Source organism: Volvox carteri (genome assembly GCF_000143455.1).
Source record: "Volvox carteri f. nagariensis unplaced genomic scaffold VOLCAscaffold_1, whole genome shotgun sequence".
NCBI classification, from domain to species: domain Eukaryota; kingdom Viridiplantae; phylum Chlorophyta; class Chlorophyceae; order Chlamydomonadales; family Volvocaceae; genus Volvox; species Volvox carteri.
The window spans coordinates 5,837,298-5,859,180 of NW_003307545.1; the positions used below are offsets into that span (position 1 = coordinate 5,837,298).

The 21,883-nt window shown below is 54.0% G+C and overlaps 4 protein-coding genes across 4 annotated transcripts; 3 read left to right on the plus strand and 1 right to left on the minus strand.

Moving 5' to 3' along the window:
• Positions 1-3,167: 3,167 nt before the first annotated feature.
• VOLCADRAFT_86482 (uncharacterized protein) lies at positions 3,168-3,810 on the plus strand (the record flags this gene model as incomplete). Its single annotated transcript, XM_002945917.1, has 2 exons — positions 3,168-3,625; positions 3,741-3,810. The coding sequence occupies 2 exons, from the start codon at positions 3,168-3,170 to the stop codon at positions 3,808-3,810; spliced, it is 528 nt and encodes a 175-aa protein (XP_002945963.1).
• A 2,119-nt stretch (positions 3,811-5,929) lies between these two features.
• Positions 5,930-11,550, plus strand: VOLCADRAFT_86483 (uncharacterized protein; the record flags this gene model as incomplete). The annotated part of the gene is made up of 11 exons (XM_002945918.1): positions 5,930-6,030; positions 6,247-6,347; positions 6,728-7,086; positions 9,138-9,357; positions 9,584-9,985; positions 10,398-10,540; positions 10,693-10,732; positions 10,979-11,056; positions 11,094-11,131; positions 11,194-11,342; positions 11,394-11,550. The coding sequence occupies 11 exons, from the start codon at positions 5,930-5,932 to the stop codon at positions 11,548-11,550; spliced, it is 1,788 nt and encodes a 595-aa protein (XP_002945964.1).
• Positions 11,551-13,407: 1,857 nt separating this feature from the next.
• On the plus strand, positions 13,408-17,713 carry VOLCADRAFT_86484 (uncharacterized protein; the record flags this gene model as incomplete). The annotated part of the gene is made up of 6 exons (XM_002945919.1): positions 13,408-13,531; positions 13,834-13,961; positions 14,028-14,177; positions 15,302-15,515; positions 17,280-17,551; positions 17,681-17,713. The coding sequence occupies 6 exons, from the start codon at positions 13,408-13,410 to the stop codon at positions 17,711-17,713; spliced, it is 921 nt and encodes a 306-aa protein (XP_002945965.1).
• Positions 17,714-18,466: 753 nt separating this feature from the next.
• VOLCADRAFT_35465 (uncharacterized protein) lies at positions 18,467-18,790 on the minus strand (the record flags this gene model as incomplete). Its single annotated transcript, XM_002946278.1, has 1 exon — positions 18,467-18,790. A coding segment is annotated over one exon (324 nt), but the record flags the coding sequence as incomplete, so codon positions are not given.
• Positions 18,791-21,883: the final 3,093 nt, after the last annotated feature.

The following is a 21,883-nucleotide window of genomic DNA, read 5'->3' on the forward strand; positions in this document are numbered from 1 at the left end:
GCTTTGGTGCCGTAGATGATACAATTGTTGCGTCGGAAGACCCGGAAATGGTCCGGGCAATTAAAGCCGCAATTGCGAAGGTCTTCAAGGTGCGCGACCTTGGAGAAGCGAAGGTGTTTTTGGGCATGGAAATTAGGAGGGAGAAGTCGGGTGAGATAGTGTTGTCGCAACATAGGTATATTGCGCAGCTGTTGGAGCGTCATAGGATGATTGACGCCAAGCCGAGGTCTACCCCTTTGCCTCCGGGCTTTAGGTACACTCCTAAGGGGGACGGAGAGGAGCTGCTGGGCAATCCCACAGAGTATAGGGCTTTGGTGGGAGAATTGAACTATCTGGCGACGAACACGCGGCCTGACATTTCATATGCATTGAGCGTTTTGTCCCGGCATATGGCCGCACCCACGAAGACTGCCATGAACTTGGCAACCGGCGTTCTGCGTTACCTGGCGGGTACACGCGAACTAGGATTGCGTTTTGGGGGTGTTGGCGACGTTGCTATGTCCGGGTACAGTGATTCGGACTGGGCAGGAGACCCAGTTACGCGGCGTTCTACGTCCGGTTACGTATTCACTCTTAATGGGGCTGCGATTAGCTGGAGCAGCCAACTTCAACGTACTGTGGCGGCTTCGTCGGTGGAGGCTGAGTACCAAGCTACAGCGGCGGCTGTTCGTGAGGCTTTGTGGCTTCGCAAGCTGATGGTTGATTTGAGCTTGCCTGAGAGCGCGGTGAAAATCCAGATAGACTCCCAGGGGGCGCTTAGCTTGGGAAACAACCCGATTACGTCTGCTCGGTCGAAGCACATCGACGTGCAGCATCACATAGTGCGTGAGAGGGTGAATAGCGGTGAGGTGCAGTTGGAATACTGCCCTACAGAGTGGATGGTAGCGGATGTGCTAACGAAGGCTCTGGGCGAGGTGAAGTTCAAACGTTGCCGAGATGCTATGGGCCTTGTGTGAGATGTGCAGATGAACTTGGTACTCGTTGGGATACGGCCCGAGGGGGCGTGTTGAGGAAACGGTCCTCTCCCAACTCGTGTGGTTGTCGACCAGGGGATTTGACCCCGGGTCTGCGCCTGACTAATGGGGAAGACTTACCCCAGAACCTTATGGGGCTACCGATGCATATCCGGTAGCTAAGTGATAGACATTAGGGCACCGTCTGGACGGCGCAGTGAGATCGCGGAATGTACGTGCAGTTAGATCGCGGAATGTACGAGTTTTCCGCTAGCGCCGGTATTTAGGGCGGTGACTGCGCCTATTAGTTTATCTCACAACGATCGGTATTCCTACCAGGAATCTCCTCAAGTCCTGCCGAACGCTAACAATACTCTTTACATTACTTGTAACATTTTATCGTGCTAAATATCTTCGCCACCGGCAATCCTTCCGGAATAACAATCAGCGTTAGCCGTCACCGTCGCCAATTCTCCAATAGGTGTTACCCATCTATTGAGCTAGGCTTTTCGCGTCCGCGCACTAAGCCAACACAGCTCGTTAGCCTTCCGAGGCACATCGAATACGCAGTGTTAATCGACCTCAAGTTACTTCTTCGCCTGGTTCCGACCAGCGTGAGGAGCGCGGGCGCGTCAACCCTCCGGCAGCAGCCATCCGTGGCATCAGTGCCTACTTGTTGCGTTCTTATTTTCTTTTGATTTGCCGCAAAGCTGCTGTTATTATCCAGCTTGTGAGCTTTTGGCTTGGTTGATCTGGCTAGCAGTGAGTCAGGATTCGTAGCCGAAGCACCCCTTTCAGTGCGGAGCTTCCGAGCTCCTGGGTGTTGTCTGGCATTCCACGCGCCCATCGGGCACATTTGTGTGATTATATTAAGTGTGGAACCAGCTAGTGGTGGCTCTAGTGGTGCATCCGTGTGCCGAGCCCTAGCTGTTGGAGAACTATTAATCTTTGCGCTCCGAGCGTTGGTGTGTGTCCCAGGACTATCGTACGTGCACACAGGCTCCGGCCATACAGACTCATCAGTGAGATAGTGTCCCCGGACATCACTGAACACTGCGCTCTCACTAGAGCCTTGTAAGAGTCTGATCATCTTTTGAGCGCTGGCGGACTCTCTACGTCGCGTCAATCCCCACCGCTCAGCTCGGCCCCCAGGGTCCATCGAGCATTCAACTGCCCCAGCGCGCCCTAGGAAAGGTCACGCAAAGCAACAAAAGGGAGTCAAGAAGGGTCCGCCCCTCCCTGCTCAGCAGCAGCAGCAGCCTCACCCAGGACTGGAACCCGTCAGTGAGCAGCACGAGCAGGATAGACAGAGAGTGTACACACAGCATTCCATCAGGTCCGCCCTTAGTGCTCCTACCTCTAGGCTCGACAGGGATCCGTTCCCAGCCCGTCCTCGCCTACTGCGATCGCGCAAATCAAGTTAACGAAGCTGGAGTGAGCCAGCCAAGTCAAGCCGGAGCTTTAAGGAGAGCTCTTATTGTATAATCATCTATTCACCCACAGTGATCCATCCGCATTTCTTATGTCTGTTAGCACGTCATATGGCGTGACATCACCCCCTTAAGTCCCACCAATGCTGCCCCTTCCACCTGCTCCACCACTTCCCATCCCCCACCACTGTTGCTGTTAGGGCTGAACATAGCATGCAGGTGCGGCTGCAGCTGCAGTAGCTCGCCTCCTAAGGTCCCATTGCTGCTGTCGATACTGCTGCCACTTCTTCCACCACCATTTCTTCTGCCACCACTGCTACCGGCGCCACCGCTTCCACCTCCACCACTTCCACAGCAGCCACTTACACCACCACTGCTTCTGCTGCGGTGGCTTCCACCACGCACACCAAGACCCAACACGGCATGGATATGCGGCAGCGACCACATCATTCCATCGCCACCAGGGCCCAGCACGGTGTGAATGGGCAGCAGAAGCCGTGTCATCTCACTTCTCAAAGTCCCATCACCACCGCTGCCGCCACTTTGGCCGCCGCCTGTTTGGCCGCCACCACTTTGGCCGCCGCCACTTTGGCCGCCATCACTTTGGCCGCCGCCACTTTGGCCGCCACTGCTTTGGTCGCCATTTTTTCCGCCGCCACCGCTTCTACCGCCTCCGCCGATAGTGGGGATAGTGGGGCCCATTAGACCATGAGTGGGCAGCAGCAACCGTGTTGTCACCAAACACCCCATCATCCCCACTGCTGCCGCGGGGGCTCAATTCAGCATGCATGGGAGGCTGCAGCTGCACCGTCTTGCCAACCCAACACTGTATCAAGGCTGCTATTCCAACCGCCACCGTTACGGCACACATGGGGGAAAGAGGGGGAGTGTTGGTGCCAGTAACAGTGGTGAGGCACCTGGCCCGCCGCCTTTGCTGCCTCCAACATTGCTGGCAGTGGTTCCGGAGCGGGAGCTGCTGTGCTGGTGGGAGTCTGAGGGGGTGGTAGAGGCGGCGGATCCTGGGGACCTGGTGCTACTGCTACATGGCCTGGCACAAATGGGGCTGCAGCCCAGGGTTGTGCTGACTCGGCGGCTGCTGGAGGCCGTGATGGGGTCACCTCCCGTACTGGCGCAACTGCCACCTCAGCACCTGGCCCTGCTGTGCTGGGGCCAAATGCGGCACCAGCCATGTTTACAGCAGGCTCACAGTATGGGCAATACCAGTCCCCAGACGGATTGCTGGTTAGTGGTAATGTCAGGCAAGTCATGTGATAGCAAGCATCACATCCATCACAAAATAGCATGTCACCCCAGCTACCCTCTTCTGTCTCCCCGCATACCACACATGGTGCATCAGGGTCCAGGTCATCGGCGCCACCACTCTGACTGCTGCAAGTGCCTCCAGCCCCATCCTCTCCTGCGCTTGAATATATTCAAGGGTTTATGTAGTAGCTGGTACTGTGTACCAGCTCTACAAATACGCGCGAAGCGCGACCACCAGCATCTCGAGAGGCTCTTTCAGCGGCCAGCTACTACATTGGTATCGAGACCTCGTGAAAATTCATAATCCTGAAGTCGTCGATTCAACCCCCACCACGCTTGGGGGATTATCGGGTTAGATTACTCAGTGAGCGATTATCACGAAAAATAAAATGTAGCTGAACCGAGTGGACTGTCTCTGTGCCTGAAAAAACTAAAGATGGCTAGGCGCATGTGAAGGGAGCACATGACGTGACGTGGATTGAACACCCCACTGCCCGAGGGTAGGCACAGGCTGGTGGTATAAGTTGCCGAAAGGAAGAAAGAAAGGGCCCGAGATGGATCCCTTCAAAGGGGGGGGGAATGTAGTAGCTGGTACACAGTACAGCTCTACAAATATGTGCGAAGCACGACCACCAGCATCTTGAGAGGCCTTTTCAGCAGCCTGCTACTACATTTTAATATGATGCACCGTGTAGCAGCTGACCGCTGAAAAGGTCTCTCGAGTTGCTGGCGGACGCGCTCTGCGCGTATTTATAGCACCGTACTGTGTACTGGCTGCTACATTCCCCCCCCTTTGAAGGGAACCGTCCCGGGCCCTTAGAGCCTCGTATACCGCCAGCCTGTGCCTACCTTCGCCTACCCTCGGGCAGTGGGGTGGCCAAGCCCACTTCATGCGCCTAGCCTTCAGGTTTTTCAGGCACAGAGACAATCCAGTCGGTTCAGCTACTTTTATAGTTTTTGTGCGATATTCGCTCACTGAGTCGCCACACCCGAAATACCACTCGAACGTGATCGGTGGGGGTTGAACCGACGACTTCAGGATCGTGATTTTTCACGAGGTCTCGATACCAAATGTAGCAGCTGACCGCTGAAAAGGTCTCTCGAGTTGCTGGCGGACGCGCTCTGCGCGTATTTATAGCACCGTACTGTGTACTGGCTGCTACACACCGTCATCATCAGTGCTGACAGTGCTGACTGCATGACCAGACCTCGGCCCCCATCCAGCCTGCAGGGGGAGAGCTCATAAAAACATGTTTTCTCCTAGTCACAAGAACGCCCAGACCCAATTTTCGTGCCTCCAATAGCCCAGCATCAACAAGCTTCTTGCGTGTCGCGACTGTTGTCTTGAAGCCAGCCATGCCGGTTACCATGCCAATGGCTTCCTCCTCACCGAACATCTTATGAAGCTGGTCGAACTGCTGAAAGTCATCTGCATTACGAACTACCTCGTCAGCATTCCATGGCTCACAGCATGCCTCATGTGCTAAGAAGACAGTCATGATGAGGTTTGGCCCACCTGCTGCAGTGTCGGCTGGCCCCATAATAACCCTGCAGTCTTGAGTGCTGCACCCAACTCCTTCCGGCTCAGCCTCACACCCATCTCCACTAGTGCAGCCCTCAGTTCGGACATCTTTTTCCGTGTGTTGAAACGCTCAAAGGCACACGGCTGCTGGTTGACCGCCCATGTCCCTGCACATGGGTACCATCGGTCAGCAATGCAATAACGCCCGATGTGCCACCACCACACATTACCTGCTCTGTGGCAGACCTGCCGTTTCTGCCGCCCACGTCGACCACATCCTCCTCAAGGTCCTCTGCATCACTGAGATCCCCATCCAGCAAATCAGCTGCCATGCTGCGTGCCCCTGCCCGCTTGGCCACTCACATCCAAAAACATGATTGGTGATGTTGAAAGCATGCAGCGACTACATGCATATTCACCTCCAATTACGCATCAGTTCCTCCCTCGTGGCTCGCAGCCTGCAAGGCAAAATGGATGTGTGAAGGTACCAAACAGGGAAACATAGCATTACGTATTCTGCCACCTTGGTGGCATACCGCTCATCACGTGCAATCACATCAGCTGCAAACACAATTCCTTCCGTAGATTTGTTGATTTAGGTGCGACGGAGCGAAGCAATCAGAGCCTCTAAGTCTGGTTCTGTGCGACTGTCGTACAACCGTATTCAAGTGGCAAGTATATCACGCTTCAGCTCCTTCGTTGCAGGCATTCTGCCTTTCATTCAGTAGAGCTTCAGCTTGTAGCTTACTATTTGCTTAGTAATGTCGGACAGAGCATTGTGCTCGCTATTGAAGCCCTACCTAGTCATCACCTTCTCTTTCAAGTTCAAGTTCACATTGAACAAGGAGCAATCGCAGCAACAGTGAGCCCCGCTGTGGGAGCGGTGTTGGTTAACACCTTAATCCAGCGGAATATCACCCCACTCCAGCAACAAATGACGGAGGTTCCGCCGAACGTGAAGGGTGCCATGAGAGTCCTCAAGCCTATGGTTCGCCATGTGGAGGTTGGCATGGCGGTCACCAACACCCTGGCGGCTGAGCCGAGAATTTGGTCTTGCGGCTGCGGACTTTTGAATCAGCATTTTGTGCAATGAGGACAAGTTTCGAGGCAAGACTAAGCCCGGCAAATTAGTAGACGGAGTCAACGAGCAAGCGCTAAAGCGTGCTGCCAGCTGCTCGGGTGGGGGAGCGGGCGGACACAGCACAGGCGGCGATGGAGCAGGTGGCTCACGAGGAGGCAGAGCGTGTGGCGGCTCTGGACACGACTACAAGAGGCGCGATGATGATGCTGGCCGTAATGCACGAGATGGAAAGCGGTGTCATTGAGTGTTCTACACAGGCCCGCACACCATTGCCTCGGACGTTTTCGTCTTTCAGTGAGCTGCACCCGCGTGCACCTTGGCTATCTGGTTGTGTGCCCGTGTGCGCTTTGGCCCCATCACTGTGCGCCTGTGTGCGTTTCGGCCCCATCATTGTGCGCCCGTGTGCACTTCGGCCTCATCACTGTTCGCCCGCATGTGTTTCGGCCTCATCACTGTGCGCCCACATGCACTTCGGCAGGTTTCCGCAAGCAGGTTTTTCACGGTTTCGCCACACAGGGTAAACTGGCATTGGTGTTGCTGGACGACGCTCCACAGGACGTGAAGGGCGCAATTAAGGTCCTCAGACGGATGGTGCATCGTACAGAAGTGGGCATGGCGGTCACCAATGCCCTGGCAGCCGAGCCATGCTTCGGCCTTTCGGCTGCAGACATCTGCTTCAGCATACTATGCAACGAGGACAAGTTCCGTGACAAGAAAAAGCCCAGGAAACTGGTGGAGGGAGTTAAAGAGCAAGCCTTAATGCGTGCTGCCAGCCGCTCGGGCGGGGCGCGGGCGGCCACAGCTCAGGCGGAGACGGTGCAGGCGGCTCTAGAGGAGGTGGAGCACGCGGCAGCACCAGATACAACACCAAGAGGCGCGAGGATGACCTTGGCCGCAACTCGCGAGATGAGAAGAGGCGCCGTTGAAGCGCTACACATAGGCCTGCGCGCCATTGTTTCGTGATTAGTTGGCCACGCCTGCGCGCATTTTGGCTTTCAAGTGTTGCACCCGTGAGCGCGTTAGTTCATTCCTCTGTGTGCCTGCAAGCGTGTCAGTTCACTCGTGGTCTGCCCGAATGTGCATTGGCTTCTTCTTTTGTACGCCCGCGCGCGCTTTATCGACCCATCACTGTGTGCTTCGTCCTCGTCATTCGTTATGCTGCTTACGTTCATTGAGGACTCAGATTTCTTTGCGGAGTTCATGAACGCACCCGCGTGCGTCCTTATTTGCCCCGTTTTCATGCCACCGAACCTCGGGTGCACTGGGCTTTGTATCGAGGCGGGCTAAGGGACGATTCTTCGGTTGTTCGGTTTTTCTCCTCTTCCAATGGGACCATCGCTAGTCGTTGCCCACAGACGTTCGGGCCGACTGGCCAGCTGCTTTGTCCGTCAGAGACTGAGTCAATTTGCCGCTTCGTCTTGACGTGTAGTGAGAGTGTAATCCGCTTTTAAGTCGTTCCCGTGGCGGGGTGGCCGCCGGCCGGTGCAGAAGGATGTCATTTGTTGTAATCTAGCCGTCGTCTTGCATCTTGTTCCTAGCGGTTTGGGCCCGCGTCAACGCACTCCTCGTAGCGATCTTTTTCCCTTGGGTGTGCCTTGCCTCTGCTGTGCACCTCGCTTCACCTCGCTTTTGGGGTTCCCACCTCCCCTTGTCCCCAGCAGCGCGTGAGGCGCTAGATTTCTGGCAGAAATCCTTCGATAAATTTAACGGCCGCCGTCACCTATGGGCTCCCACCCAGGTGCATTCCTTGATCTTTTGTGATGCGGCCGGCAAGTCTGCAGCTTCCTTAGGCGGCAGGGGTGCCGGGACGGTTCTAGACGGCAAGCCCGCCGTGGCCCAAGGCAGCTGGCAGCCCGAAGATAGCGGGATGGGATCCACACCGCAGGAGCTCCGCGGCATCCTCCTAGCCATCCAGTCCCTCAATAGCCCCGCGGGCCTATCAGGCCGGGCAGTTAAGGTCCTGACAGATAACCTCAACACCGCAAACATCATCAACAAAGGTTCCGCGAAAGCTGAAAATTCCTTCACGGTGGCATGCAAGCTGCATGAATTTTGCTTCGTGCATGACATCCGCCTGCAGGCCGAGTGGCGGCCTCGAGAAGAAAATAGACTTGCCGGTTTCTGTCGAAGCTGAAGGACACAGACAACTGGATGCTCCAACCCGCCGTCTTTTGCTCGCTGGACACCGAGTGGGGGCCTTTCGATGTAGATTTGTTCACTTCACATACCAACCGACAGCTCCCCCTGTACTAATCGAGGTTCTTCATGCCGGACACCGCAGGGGTGGATGCTTCCACTTCACATGGGGGTGTAGCTGCTGGGCCAACCCGCCTTTCAGCCTGATCCTCAAGGTGCTTATGCACGCAGAGGCTTGCAAGGCCCACGTGTGCCTGATCACACCGCACTGGCCGACCAGGGACTGGTGGGCTAGGATCCTGCAGATGGTGTCTGGTTTGAACCCTTTGTCCACGAAGTCATGATGTTGGGCCAGGCGGTGGACCTGTTCCTGCCGGGTTCCGACGGCAACACGACCCCCAAAGGTGCGGCGGCTTGGGCCACCCTGGTGCTTCTCTTAGATTTTTCCGGCCCCAGCAAAACACGCGTCTGCATCCATGCTGACCCGGTCGCCCGTCTCCCGCAGACCTAGCGGCACGTTGGGCCTTGTTGGGCCCCCTGGGGGACGACACCACCACAGACCTCCAAGCCCTCACCACACAACTGGCGCAGGAGGCACCAGAATGACTGGCGGCCAGGACTACTAAGGAGTATGTGCCACGTGGCGCCAGTTTCACAGCTGGTGGGAGGCTCACACCTTTCTGGGCGACATCTATTCCACTCCGGGAGAGCTGGTAGCTCTTTACTTGCTGTTCCTGCTGAACATGTCACAGACTGACAGTGTTGGGCCCAGCCGTGTTCACCTCACCAGTGCGGCAATCAGCACCTACTTCCGCATGGCAGGAAAAGCAACGCCCACAGATTATACTGCATGTGGTATTGTCTGGACTTTAGCGGAAAAGCGGCTCCATGGTAAACCGCTGCAGCATGATGCCTTGGAGCCAGAAGACATTGCAGTGCTGGCCCGCTTAGTGGGGCCTTCCAAATCCCGAGGTGCGTCTAGATTATTTAATGATGGTGGCAGCTGTGGCCATCATGTTTGGCGGTTTTCTCCGGTTCGATGATGCTGCAGAAATTTGCGTGCACGAAAATCTACTTTTAACTTCAGCATCCCACATGGAGATTTTCATTCCCCATTCGAAGACGGACCAGCTGATGGTAGGCCACTGGGTTGTCATTGCATGCTCCAGAGGTCCCTGCTGCCCCCTCGGACTTACAGAACGCCTGCTGGTGCAAGGTGGCTACCCCAGAAGGCCATCGACAGCAGATGAATATGTGGGACCGCTCCTCAGACCAGTCCAATGGATGCAGTGTGGCGGGTACCTCTCGGGCCCTCTGACTGGCACACGGGAGGCGCCAGTGCACTCTTTGTCGTACACGGCCTTCCGCACACGGCTGCTGAGAATGGTATCACTGGCAGGCATCACGCGGCACATCAAGGCGCACTCCATGTGCATAGGCGGGAACAGCACGGCAGTGGACCGTGGAGTGCCGGCAGAGTTGCACAAGGCATATGGCCGCTGGCGCACGGATGCCATGGTACAGCACTACATGGTGCAACACTACACGCGGCGCGACACTGCGGCCAAACTGGAGGTCTCCCGCCGCCTAGGCCTCACCGGTGAGCGGGTATCTCTTCGGTCTGCAGTGTAAGGGCCATGGCAGCCAGTCTCCCTGCTTCCCGTCTCCACCATTCTAAGCACGGTTAGCAAGCACGTCAGAGTCAGAGCCACGAGAAGACGGTTAAGGGAGACAGGAGCACAGAATTGTTGACTTAGATGCGACTTAGTGAAGTGATCAGAGCCTCTAAGTCTGGTTCTGTGTGACTGTTGTACAACCGTATTCGAGTGGCGAGTATATCATGCTTCAGCTCCTTCGTTGCAGGCATTCTGCCTTTCACTCAATAAAGCTTCAGCTTGTAGCTAACTATTCCCCACCCACCTTCCCCCACGGTCTGCATTTGTTCTCCTCCTCGCTTCCTAACCACCCCTCTTCCCCTCCTTTGCTGGTCAATTGCAGACACCTCCATGCAGGGCTCGGCCAGCGGCGGGCCAGTGGCAGATGCCCGCTGAGGGGCGGCTGGAAAGTCGGCGAGTCGACAGAGGGAGGGTTGGGGAGGATTCCTCGTCACGGTTTGGGTCTTTCTAGCTTAGTAGTGCAGCCTTGGGGAGCTCCGGTAGGCTAGGGCTCGTTGCTGGCTCAGTCCAGGCCCCTTTTTTCTTTGGTTCAGGTAGTTTGGTCGCAGTGCATGAGTTTGTTCAGGGAGCCTTTGGGTGTTCCTTGGGTTCGCGCCATGTGCTGTTCTGTTGCGCGCATGTTGCCCCATAGGGGTGTGTTGGTGGGCCGCACAGTAGTCGTGTGGCGGCTGGTGAGCCGCAGTCGTGTGGCCGTGGTTGGCTGGGGCTGAGTTCTTCTGCAGTGTGAGGGCCATGGCAGCCGGTCTCCCTGCTTCCCGTCTCCACCATTCTAAGCACAGTTAGCAAGCGTGTCAGAGTCAGAGCCACTAGAAGACGGTTAAGGGAGACAGGAGCACAGAACCACAGTCTGTGCGTTCACCAAGGGAATGCCTGGGAAACCCAGGGCAACATGTGTGGCCATGCAACTGACACCGCAGGGGCAGGGGCCACCAGCACCCAGCTTGTAATATGTGGGGCCGAGAGGTCCTTGGTGACCCCCTTATTAAACATATGCGGTACGTACTGCGCCGCAGTGCCGAACGTGTTCTGCAGGGCGGGCTCTAGGACCATCTGCAGGAGATAGTACAGCGGTAAGAACTAGGCTGGTGTTGCCAGCCCCCCAGCACCATGCCGTCTCCAACTTGCCTGCCAGGCCAATCGCCCTAGATTCCTTACGAAGTCGGATTCCGCCTCGGGACGCTGGACGTCGTCCGCTTGCTGTTTCCGAGCTATGACTCGGACCTGCATTGCAGGTGCCTGCAGCTGCCCCACAGCGTACGCATTCTTCACCAAGTGCTCGAGGTGTGGCATAAGCTGACGATCGCTCATCCAGTCCCATTCGTGCTCATCCAGTCCCATTCGTGCTCATCCAGCCCCATTCGTGGCACTCGATCTCCGAGGACGTCGGGGACGCAACAACAAGCACAACGGCCGGGAGTTGCCTAAAGTCGAGCATGGAGCCTCAGGGTTATGGTATGGCAAGAGGGGGGTAACCGGAAAATTTCCATAAAAACAACCCATCAATGTACTCACTTAACACGTAGGCCTTTGGACGTGTCCATAGAGAATTTGGTGAAAACCTGCTCCAGTGCATCGCAGACTTTGCGCAGGGCTGCCGCGACCATTATGTATTGCCATCTTTTACATAGGAGCTATGGCAACTTATGAGTATTGGCAAACAATTAAATAATGAAAAACCTCGCCGCACCTTCTGAGCCATGCAGAAGCGGCTTCGGGAACGGCTTTTGTAGGAACATCGCCTAAAGTCAAGGCTTGCATTGCTTTATGTGATAGGCCTTAAGAATTGCCGAAGGCCAGACCCCAATTTATGTGCACGACTTTAGGACTTTTGAAAGTGAACACGGAAACTATCCTCGACTAGGACGCGATATATATATTCAAGTTTTGTCCGGCTCTTGTGGATTGTTGCGGCGCTTTAAGACTGTGGGTGTTCATGCCGTACAAACAGGTATGGTGCTGGGCCGTCGGGAAGGTCGCCGGGATTGCGAAAAATCGACGGCGCTAGGCGGCGCGAGTCACTCCCCGACCTTCTGGCGCGTCCGGTGAGGGTGCTTCAGCCACGGCGAAATATTCCCCAGGGAAAATCGTTTTGGGAGATTCTCAGGCTCCCCAAGGGGCCCCTCCCCAACGGCAGAGTTCCCCACAGCTTGGGGACGCAGCCATACCTCCTCTCCCGGGTGCGGGCGAGGGTGTGGCCGACTTGTTGCACATATGAGATGTATATAGCACATAAACAGGAAAAGTATGGCGCTGTATGTCACATTATTAGTAATAGAAATCTTTAAAAGTGCTTGCCCTGCCTAACTTAGCTTTCTTGCCTCACTCTTGCCCAAGTTCAAATGTGCTAACATTAGTACACGGAGATTGAGCGCTAGCAAAAAGTTATATGCTGCCTGGAGGGCAGATAAATCGCTCAATGTGTATATGAATGGATTTTACAAGCTTCGCTCGCTCACTCGTACGTTCATGCATCAGAGGAACCCGGAGGCCCATGAACCGCTTCAGTCACGTAAAAAATGAGTAAACAAAGTAAGAACGCGCACAACAATGGCTAAGATAGTGAGTACCTAACACGGCATTATGTACGAGTAGGTGCAGCACGAGACACAGCAATTGGTGTGTCTAACTTTAGTTGTTTAGTAGACGGCACCTACTGGTCTTGCAAGACGATTGAAGGTCATATGCGCTCAGAGTGCGTGTGCATATGCTTTTAGCTAAACTAGCGACAAGCTGTACGAATACGTACGTGCAAGCGTTTGATATGCATGTAGCCAGCAGACGCCGCGCCTGCTGTATGCGGCATAACCGAAAGGCAAGCGGCGAAGTGGAAGGGCGGTGGCGTTCAGACCCCTCCCCCGAACGATGAGCCAGCGGTAAGCCAATAATAACTCCAATGACCTCCCATTCGTAAAAACGCGACCCTCTGTTATCTCGCTTCAAGAAATAAAGCTGGCTAGTATCGCTTTTTGCAAGGAATATTGTTAAATATTATCAACGAAGTCGTATGTATGAATGAAGGGTACGCAGGTATTATGGTCGCGTGGGAAGCATAGACTGTAGTGACGAAAGCTGCTGCTGCAGGAGGTGCTGAACCCTTTCCTTCGTGCCCATTATTCGGAACCCATTTGGAAGGATAATGAATATAAATAATCATTTATCCTTCCAGAGCTCTATATTCCTACCTTGAGATTTGTATATTGAAGATAATGCCTGCCTGCCTGCCTGCCTCCCAATATCTTTGACCGCGTGATTCGTCCTCGAAGGACCAGTTGGACTGTAAGCCTGCTTAACGAAGGTCGCTTCGGTGGCACAAGGTGTACTGGAGCTTGCTGCTGTTACCACCGCCATGTGGTCCACTATTGCTCCCCTCCTGCTGCTGCTGCTGGTGACGACGATGATGACCCCGCTTCTGCTCACCGTGAGCGGCAACCAACTGGTCCAAAGTGATAATCGGCCCGGAGTGATTACGGGTAAGCATACAATACTGCTTGCAGCAGCACTGAACGAACGGAGTGAATCGAACCGCCGGATAACATGCCTTCCAGTATGTGTCGTACGTATTATCAGCAGCCTGCCTTAATCCCCCTATATGCATGCAAGCCAAAGTGTTTAAGAAATATTCCCCTTCCTGACATTACCCAGCGTTTCGTGCTTTCATGACCTTGCTAACCGCCTTCACGTACCAATACCTAACACGCACCAATACCCTACGCTTTTCAGTCGTCACATGAGCTCCTGCAGAATCCTTACATGTGCACATTACTGACCACAGGTAGCATTACCTCTCTGGAGTTGCAAGAAACAGTCTACTACCTGAAGCAGCAACCGGATGACGACGTCATTTACCGGGTAGTCTTCTGTGCTGACATCTCCCCGTACCAAGTACCGACGGGTACATATGTAAGTGTTTCCTACGATAGGATTGTTGAAGGCGTCATATACTCCTGTACGGCGCCCATTGCCCAGCCCGTCACGGAGAGCGAGGAGCCCAACAGCAGCGGCAGCAGGCGGCGGGGGCTGCTTGGGGAATCCATTACCACACCCACGGAGCCCCGAATCCTGGTGTATATTGCGTCCTTTTGTGGCTTCAGTGTTCCTAATACCCTCACTCCCCAGGTGCGCGATGGACATTATTATTCAGCGATACATCGGCGGGATAGATCTTGCTTAGGGCCTATCGGAGAACCCCATGCAGTGCATGATTTATTCGACCGATTTGCATCACCATCGGTTGGGGATGTCAACTATCCCTTCGCCTTGTGTCTTGGTATTGGGAACCGTCCCTTATGAGTTCTGTCTTTCACCTCGCTGTCCGACTTTGATACATACAATAATAGTACATCCACACGCACACTATAATACATATACATATGTTGTTACAAAATGGAAGGCTTCTGGGCCAATTGAACACATACAAATTTGGATGTTGAAGCTGTCGCGCTGTAGTAGCTGTCGTACAGCATGTAGTAGCTGGTACACAGTACGGCACACATATCATCTACAAACACACACGAAGCGCTTGACCAGCATCTCGAGACGCCTTTTCAGCGGCCAGCTACTACATAGCGTCAGTAAAATTCCAACCACCTATAGACGACAAACTCATGTAACAGATAGGGACCGTCCCTACCTATTGTACGAGGGCGTCGCCTATAGGTGATGGAACAAACGTTTTTACTGACAAAGGCGTCAGCGTAGCTTTACCAACCTGCTGCTACATATGTTGTAGTGCGGTGCAGTGCCAAAGACACGTGAAGTCTGTCTCAGGCCGGCACTGCCCCGACCACGGTATAAAACCGGGCTCCGAACGTGTGTAGAATACGAATTCTAAACAGCAACACGTCGTTTTGTGAGCAAAGACGATTTCAGTAAGTTTGTGGATTTCTGTAAAGCTGTCGTACAGATCCTTGATGTTCAGTTCCGGTGAATTCTTACAAACGATTCCTTGACGGGCATATCAGTTTCAGAAGATTTCATAATCACAATTAGATTCGCATATTTCTTATTAAGCTCATCATTACTGTGTAGCTATCGCGCTACAACAACATATGTACTGACGACTGCCGGCCGCTGCTGTCTGCGGTTTCCCCCCCACACATATACACTCTCAACCAACCCTCAATCGTGCACAGAGCGTCACCGCTCTTTATGTTGGCGCGGGGTATAATAACCGCAGCTTGGCAGAGTACTTCAGAACCTGCAGCTACGGCCAGGTGCGTCTGCTGCCTGAAAACGTCAAGGTGCTGGGCCCGGTGACTGTACCCTGCACCGGCACCATCAAGATTACGTACCCCAGCGGTAACAACTTCACCACAAACAACTGCAAGAATGACAACCTTCCAAAGTGGCATCAGTGGTTGGATGAGTGGGCAGCCGAGACATACAATGTTACGGCGTCAGACTACCACCACAGGGTTCTCTACCTGCCCAACTACTTCGCCTTCCGTACTCCTGGTAAGCTGCGGATGCGTGGGAGGGGCGATTGATAATTTGTTACTGAAAACGAGGAAACGGATGGCTGGGTAGTTGTGTGTGTACAAGCTTTTTGAAGGCCACACCAGGAGGATTCAGCTCCCTTGGCATCTCCCTGAGTACTTCGCCTGCTGGTGTTACAACCTGGCGGAATCCGTAACTTGTAATAATAACATGACAACCCCTGTGTGGTCTATAGGCGATACAAAATATCACCGACCTTACATCACCCTCCTCCTTTGAGGGTAAGGGGAGGGCTAGGGTGGACAATGGGCCTCATCAGCAGTAACCTCCCCCCGGCAGTGGGGTGCGTAACCTGTGTGGGGTGCGTAACCCCGCCTAGCTTGCCATAGGGCGCCCTCCAACTCCCAGACATATCCCTTCCTTCATTTGCTTGCCTTTTGGTCAAATGTCATAATATGTAACTGCTAGCTGGTTGCTGGCTGGTTTCCGTAAGGATTCCTTTGATAACAGCATTCTGCTAGCTGTCCACCGAAGCAGCATATTCTTGTGTGTGGCAAGCTCTGTAACACAGCAAAGGCGTAACCCGGGATGCTCAGGTTGGCCTTGCGTCGTTACAGGCTCACAAACGATTTATTTATGGTGGATGGAAATACAACCATTTTCTTCCGTAAAAACCGGTAGTACGGTACCATACATGTCGTTAACTAAATGTCTTCAGTTCAGCTCGACAGACTACAGGGAGTTACTAAAGAGCCACCTATCAAGGCATGCCAGAGAATATGAGCTGTGGCTGACCTTGACTGAGAAACCTCAGTGGCTAAAAATTCATTAACGCTATCAAGTCGCATGTATGAAGGACATGACGTGATGCTAATGTGAAATACTCGCAGCAGCCCGAGGGTAGGAGTAGGTAGGCATAGGCTCCTGGTGCGGCCCAAGGTGTAACATGAAGACGGGGGGAAGTGGAGTATCTGTCTTACAATACGGCATAATCCGCAAACACATGCTAAAGCTCTCTGTCGGCATCTAGAGACGCCTTCTCATTGGCCAGCTGCTACACATAATTATGTGTATGGTTATAACCATACATAAAGCTCAGGCATAACCACGTACACAACCGTACATATAGGTCAGGCACTACTGGTAATGTACACACCCACGCCCCCGGAATATTGCCCCTGGTCGATGGACGGTGATGACCTAGGATAAGAAGGCCTATAAACTGACAAGTAGAGGAGTTGCCCTGCCGATAATCCGGCAGATTCCATTGGATGTCAGTTGTGGGTGCTGAACCTGAGCAATCCACTAAGATGTCGGCTAGGGTGACTGTATGTAGGCGCCCCGAAATATCGGGGAAGGCATGGTTTCGCCGGGTTGTGGCCACGGGTGAAGATATGCCCTGTCCCACACATTGTAGTAGGGTTTGGCACTTCTGGTAAGGCGCGACCATTGCCCCCGGAAGATCCCGGGATCGATGCCCATGAGGGTCAGAAGTCTATCCGATGGTGGAAGGTATTGCGCCCCTGATTAATGGATGGTGGTAACCTGAGATAAAGTTAACCCGCGAGCCGACCAAGAATGGAGTTGAGCCGCTGTCGACCCGGCAGATTTCGTTGGATGCTGGTGGTGGGTGCGGAACCTGAGCAATCCACTGAGAAGTTGACTAGGGTGACTGGATGAGGGTGCCCCGAAATACCGGGGAAGGCAGGGTTTCGCAGGGTAGCTGCCACAGGCGAAGATACACCCCCCTGTTTCAGCGTGCATTGCGTGCATTGCGTACAGGCTGTAACGGCTTTGCTGGCTTGGGATCACTTGGGCCAAGCAGAGGCAGTCTTACAGCAGTCAACCAATGGGGTACTTCTCTGGTGTGGATTTCGGGAGATACATCTTTGGCTCTGATAGCCTTGCTCCACGAGATCGGCCACAACTACGGCATGCAACATGCAGACATCTCCGGTGGCTGCGATCTTAAGGATCAGTGTGACCACACGTGCACCATGGGCGCCACAGGTGGACAGGGAATCGCCTGCTTCAACGCCCCCCACAACTGGCAGGTGAGTTGCCAACCTGGGCGTTACTTTAAAGGCCGTGAAGCAGTTCCTGGTGGCCAGATTTTTAGGGGGCCCCAAGGAATTTGTCCATATGGTGCAGATGCATCTGCGCCTCCGTTTGCACCTCTGCAGCTGCCTGCCCGCCTAGATCGCTTGGCAAAGTAACCAGACCTACAGGTATCGTAGCTATATGTTGCTGTGGGGACTTTAGTGTCGTGAAGTACGTTTATCGTCCATGCAGGCTCGTACCCAAACCATTTAAGAAGCGGCCCCAACCGTGATGGCACACACACACACACACTTGTACAATTGTAAGATGGCAACCATGCTAGATGGTAAAAGCTGAACAGGACAGCATCTTTGAAATTAGACCCTACGTCTTCCCCTTCGGAGAACGAAAAATGAAGGGGAAGACAAGTCCCAAACTTGACCACAAGTTAACTCGAATGAATTTTTCTCAGATTACAGTAAACTCGATCACCTGTGCAGCAGGGTTCTTCACTCCGAATCGGGCCTGGATGTTTTTGGGATTTTTCTGTTTTGCCCGAAAGGAAAATTTGTGCGCCCCGGAGCATCCAGAAGGGATTTGGGGCCATTTCAAGCATTTCTTCGGGTGCCCCACCGAAGCAGCTCGAAGCCATTTTCGAGGAAAAACGAAAGATATTTAAGTGTAAATTCGCATGTTTTCAGGCGCAGAAGACGCCTGGAAACCGGGCTTGCAGTATAAGGCCCGCCTGTTCACCAGTCACAGTGCTCAGGAAATTGTGCGAAGCCTATTTCCGTGTTTTCGGCAAAGAGGTCCAGGAACACCAGAAAGGCCGACCGGCTTTGAAAACAGATTCCGTGTAGGGTGCTGGCCGACTAGTTACCGGCCTTTTTGGGCGGGGCCCCAGCGCGAAGCGTCCAGGGGGGCCCCGCCCTGTAAGGCCGTGTGGCCGTGTGGCCATGTGGCTGTGTGGCCATGTGGCCATGTGGCCGTGTGTCCATGTGGCCGTGTGGCCATGTGACCGTGTGGCTGTGTGGCCGTATGGCCGCGTTGCCATGTGGCCGTGTGGCCGCGTGGCCATGTGGCCCTGTGGCCCTGTGGCCGTGTGGCCCTGTGGCCCTGTGGCCGTGTGGCCATGTGGCCATGTGGCTGTGTGGCCGTGTGGCCGTGTTGCCATGTGGCCATGTGGCCATGTGGCCATGTGGACGTGTGGCCATGTGGACGTGTGGCCATGTATTCTCATGTATTGCAAGGTAGCAGACGCCCCCGGACTGGGGACGAGCGTACGGCAGGGTCCAGTAACATGCGCTCCGCCGGACCGCCAACCGAACGCCAACCGAACGCGCCACGAAGAGGCTTAACATATGTATTTTACATTATATTATATTTACGATTATGATTGTGTCTCCTTATGGATTTTGTCTTGTCTCATGAGCCGGACGCCTTGCCGAATTCCGCGGCCCGACCCCTTGCACATCCTCTGAAATCTGAAAGTAACGCATTGAAATATCTGCATTGAAAGAAGTTTGGTTAAGTTAAAAGTTAAAAAGTTAAAAAGTGGTCAAGCAACCGTCTCAAGCCGAAAGCCGTAAGCCAACCAGTCAGCTTTGATAAATAGAAACTAATAACACTATGATGGGCGACGGGGCCGGTTGATGAGGCCTTCGAAGGCCGCGTTGTCGCGATGCAGTCACTTGGGGTACAGCGGCCGTCGCCCGTCTGGACAGCCGGCCGGGGAGATGGCCTAACTTTTATCTGACACGCTGACACGCCTAGCGCGGGGCACGGGGGCGCGGGGCACGGGGCGCCCCCCCTACTTGGGGGATAGGCACCTCCCAGTAGGTGCCCCTGCGCGTCCGTATCCCCGATTTCTCGCCAGCCCCTGCTTTCCCCCATGCGCCGCGCCTACCTACAGCTGCGTAATGATTATATGCATGCAAAATCTTTACTGCGTCCTCATTGTAAAATTTAGTTGGATCATAGCAAACAGGGCGTCTTCAGGGGTTGACAGTGGATATCTGTTGGCGTAGCCGCGCAAACTGTCATTGCGTAAATGTCTTTATTTCCTTCATAATGCGAAGCAGGATAATTAGAAATATGCAAAGTTCGTTGTTCTATTTTTGGGTGGTTGCGTCCTGGACTGCGTGCGGTCCAGGACGCGGTCCAGGACGCCGGTACGGCAGTCCGGGGCCCCCATGATATCCGGAAGGTATCTCGCCGGTAGCCAGCAAAAATCGTATGAGCACAAGTTTGGCTGCCTATGGTGACCGAGGTCAAAGTCAGATCAACGCCTCTCGGGCTAAATTTAATCTAAAAAGGTGCCGCGTATCTCATACCGTACTGCTACGAATTCTTCGCGCCACACCGTTCGTGGGTACCCAAAAAATGTAGCTGGAATTTTTCGTTTTGTTACACCAGTTCGCGAGGGCTGTCAGTTTTTATGGCACACATTTGTTTACGTGAACACACATTTCGCGGGGCTCCAGGGAAGCCACAACAAGGAGCGACAGCGTCAAAGCTCCCAAACTGCTGGACAGATCGTTTACTATATGTTTACGCAGAAGAACAGAAGACAGGCCTGGTGGTGCGGCACCAAAGTCAGGTGCGGTTTACCAAACGCCCCGATACACAAACCCGAGCGTCACGAGCAAGCTTTGGCAAAAAAGCTGTGAGCTTGGTTTGCTTGGGTCGTCTGGGCTCCATGGTCAACGCATTGTCACGTAGCGTGCCAGGATGTTCAGCAAACAACAGTTACAAAGGAAGCTGTAACTATATGTAAAACTCAGTTCTGGCATGTAAAAACTCAGTTCTGGCTTATCTACACCATGTACACGGCGTACGACACATTCGTGCCAGACAGTTTCGCGACAAGCAAATAATTTTCCCCATAGAGCTTTTTCCACTGTGACACACTTCGTGGCCCAAAACGAAAGGTGTGGCGCGAAGAATTCGTAGCAGTACGGTAATAGAAATCTGAGATGACGGTGTATGAGGACTTGAACACCCAGCTTGTGTTGCCATTTGCCCGCATGGGCATTCTGACTTGCCACCAGCAGGCCGACAAACTCGTTTTTATTTATCTATGAAGTACGCAAGCTGTTCGTTTGTACAATTACTTTGGCCAATGCTTGGGGCCTCCGAAGACGTGCAGTGTGCCACGGTGAAGCTAGCGGCTGTGGGGCGGATTGCTGAAGCCGCTGGCGCGTTGGGGATAAACATCGCAGACAGCACCGCAGACAGGGCTTTGGGGAAGTGTGTCAAGCTAGGCGTGAGCAGGCGCCCGAATGGGCAGGTCAATGCCTGAAGGGACGCTGTAGGCAGTGTGTACGGTGCTGTACGGCGCTGTTTTCCGTGTGTATTATGGCTGCGGCACCAGATCGCAAAGCCAACAGGCTGAAGGCTGGCAAGCTGCTATTGTGTCTGCTGAGCGTTGAGCATCCGGCATGGACCGCGGACTTGGCGGCCGAACCTCTGCTGTGTGCCGGTAACAGCACCTCAGACTCATACGTTTACGCCCAAGCAAGGGGCTGTCGGTGGCAGGTCGCGGACCTCCAGGCTACGTGTAACGGCCAATGACCCTTAGCTGTGTCTGCTAGGTTCCAGAGAGACACCGTCTCTTCAACAGGTTATGAGCCCCGGCTTCCTGCCTCCCATCTCCGACAAGCATACCTCCCACAGCATCAGCACTGTTGCAACAAGCACAGCTCCCACCACGTTGACACTACCCATCAATTGTCGCACGTGCCACCCTAGCTACCGGCCTGTACGGATGCAGGGCCCCCCCCCCTTTTTCCGGCTTCGAGGAAACCGACACAACTTGTCGGCCAGCACTGTGCGCGGAATCTGTTTTTAAAGCGTACACATGGTCTTTATAGCTAGTTTAAATGCTACGTTACGTTAAGACTTTTTGGGAAAAGTGGTCGGTTCGGACATGGTAACGGTACGTTACCGGTAAAGTGGACGAAAAGTCTCAGGGAACGAGCCGAAACTTGACCAGGTCTGCGGAATCTTTTCGTATTCGGGAGCCCCTTTGCGGAAAGGCTGCGGAAACTGCGGAAAGTTGCGAAAACTATAAAATGAATATGTAACGATGTTTTTTAGCTCTTCTCAGTGTGGCGATGACATGGACAGTCTGAAACCAGCTTGTGGCAGTGCGGTTCTGTCCGGTGGGAACTAGAATCTGGTGGATTCCAATCGTGCTCGAAGGTAGAGCCATCTAAACGTATTACTGGGGGTGGCGGGGGCCAAGCGATCAACTATTATGTGCCCTCCTTGGCAAGGTGAAAGCGGATTTCAGGAAGGCGAGCACGTTTCCAGTGGCGACGGCAGCATTTGCAGGTTGCATAGCA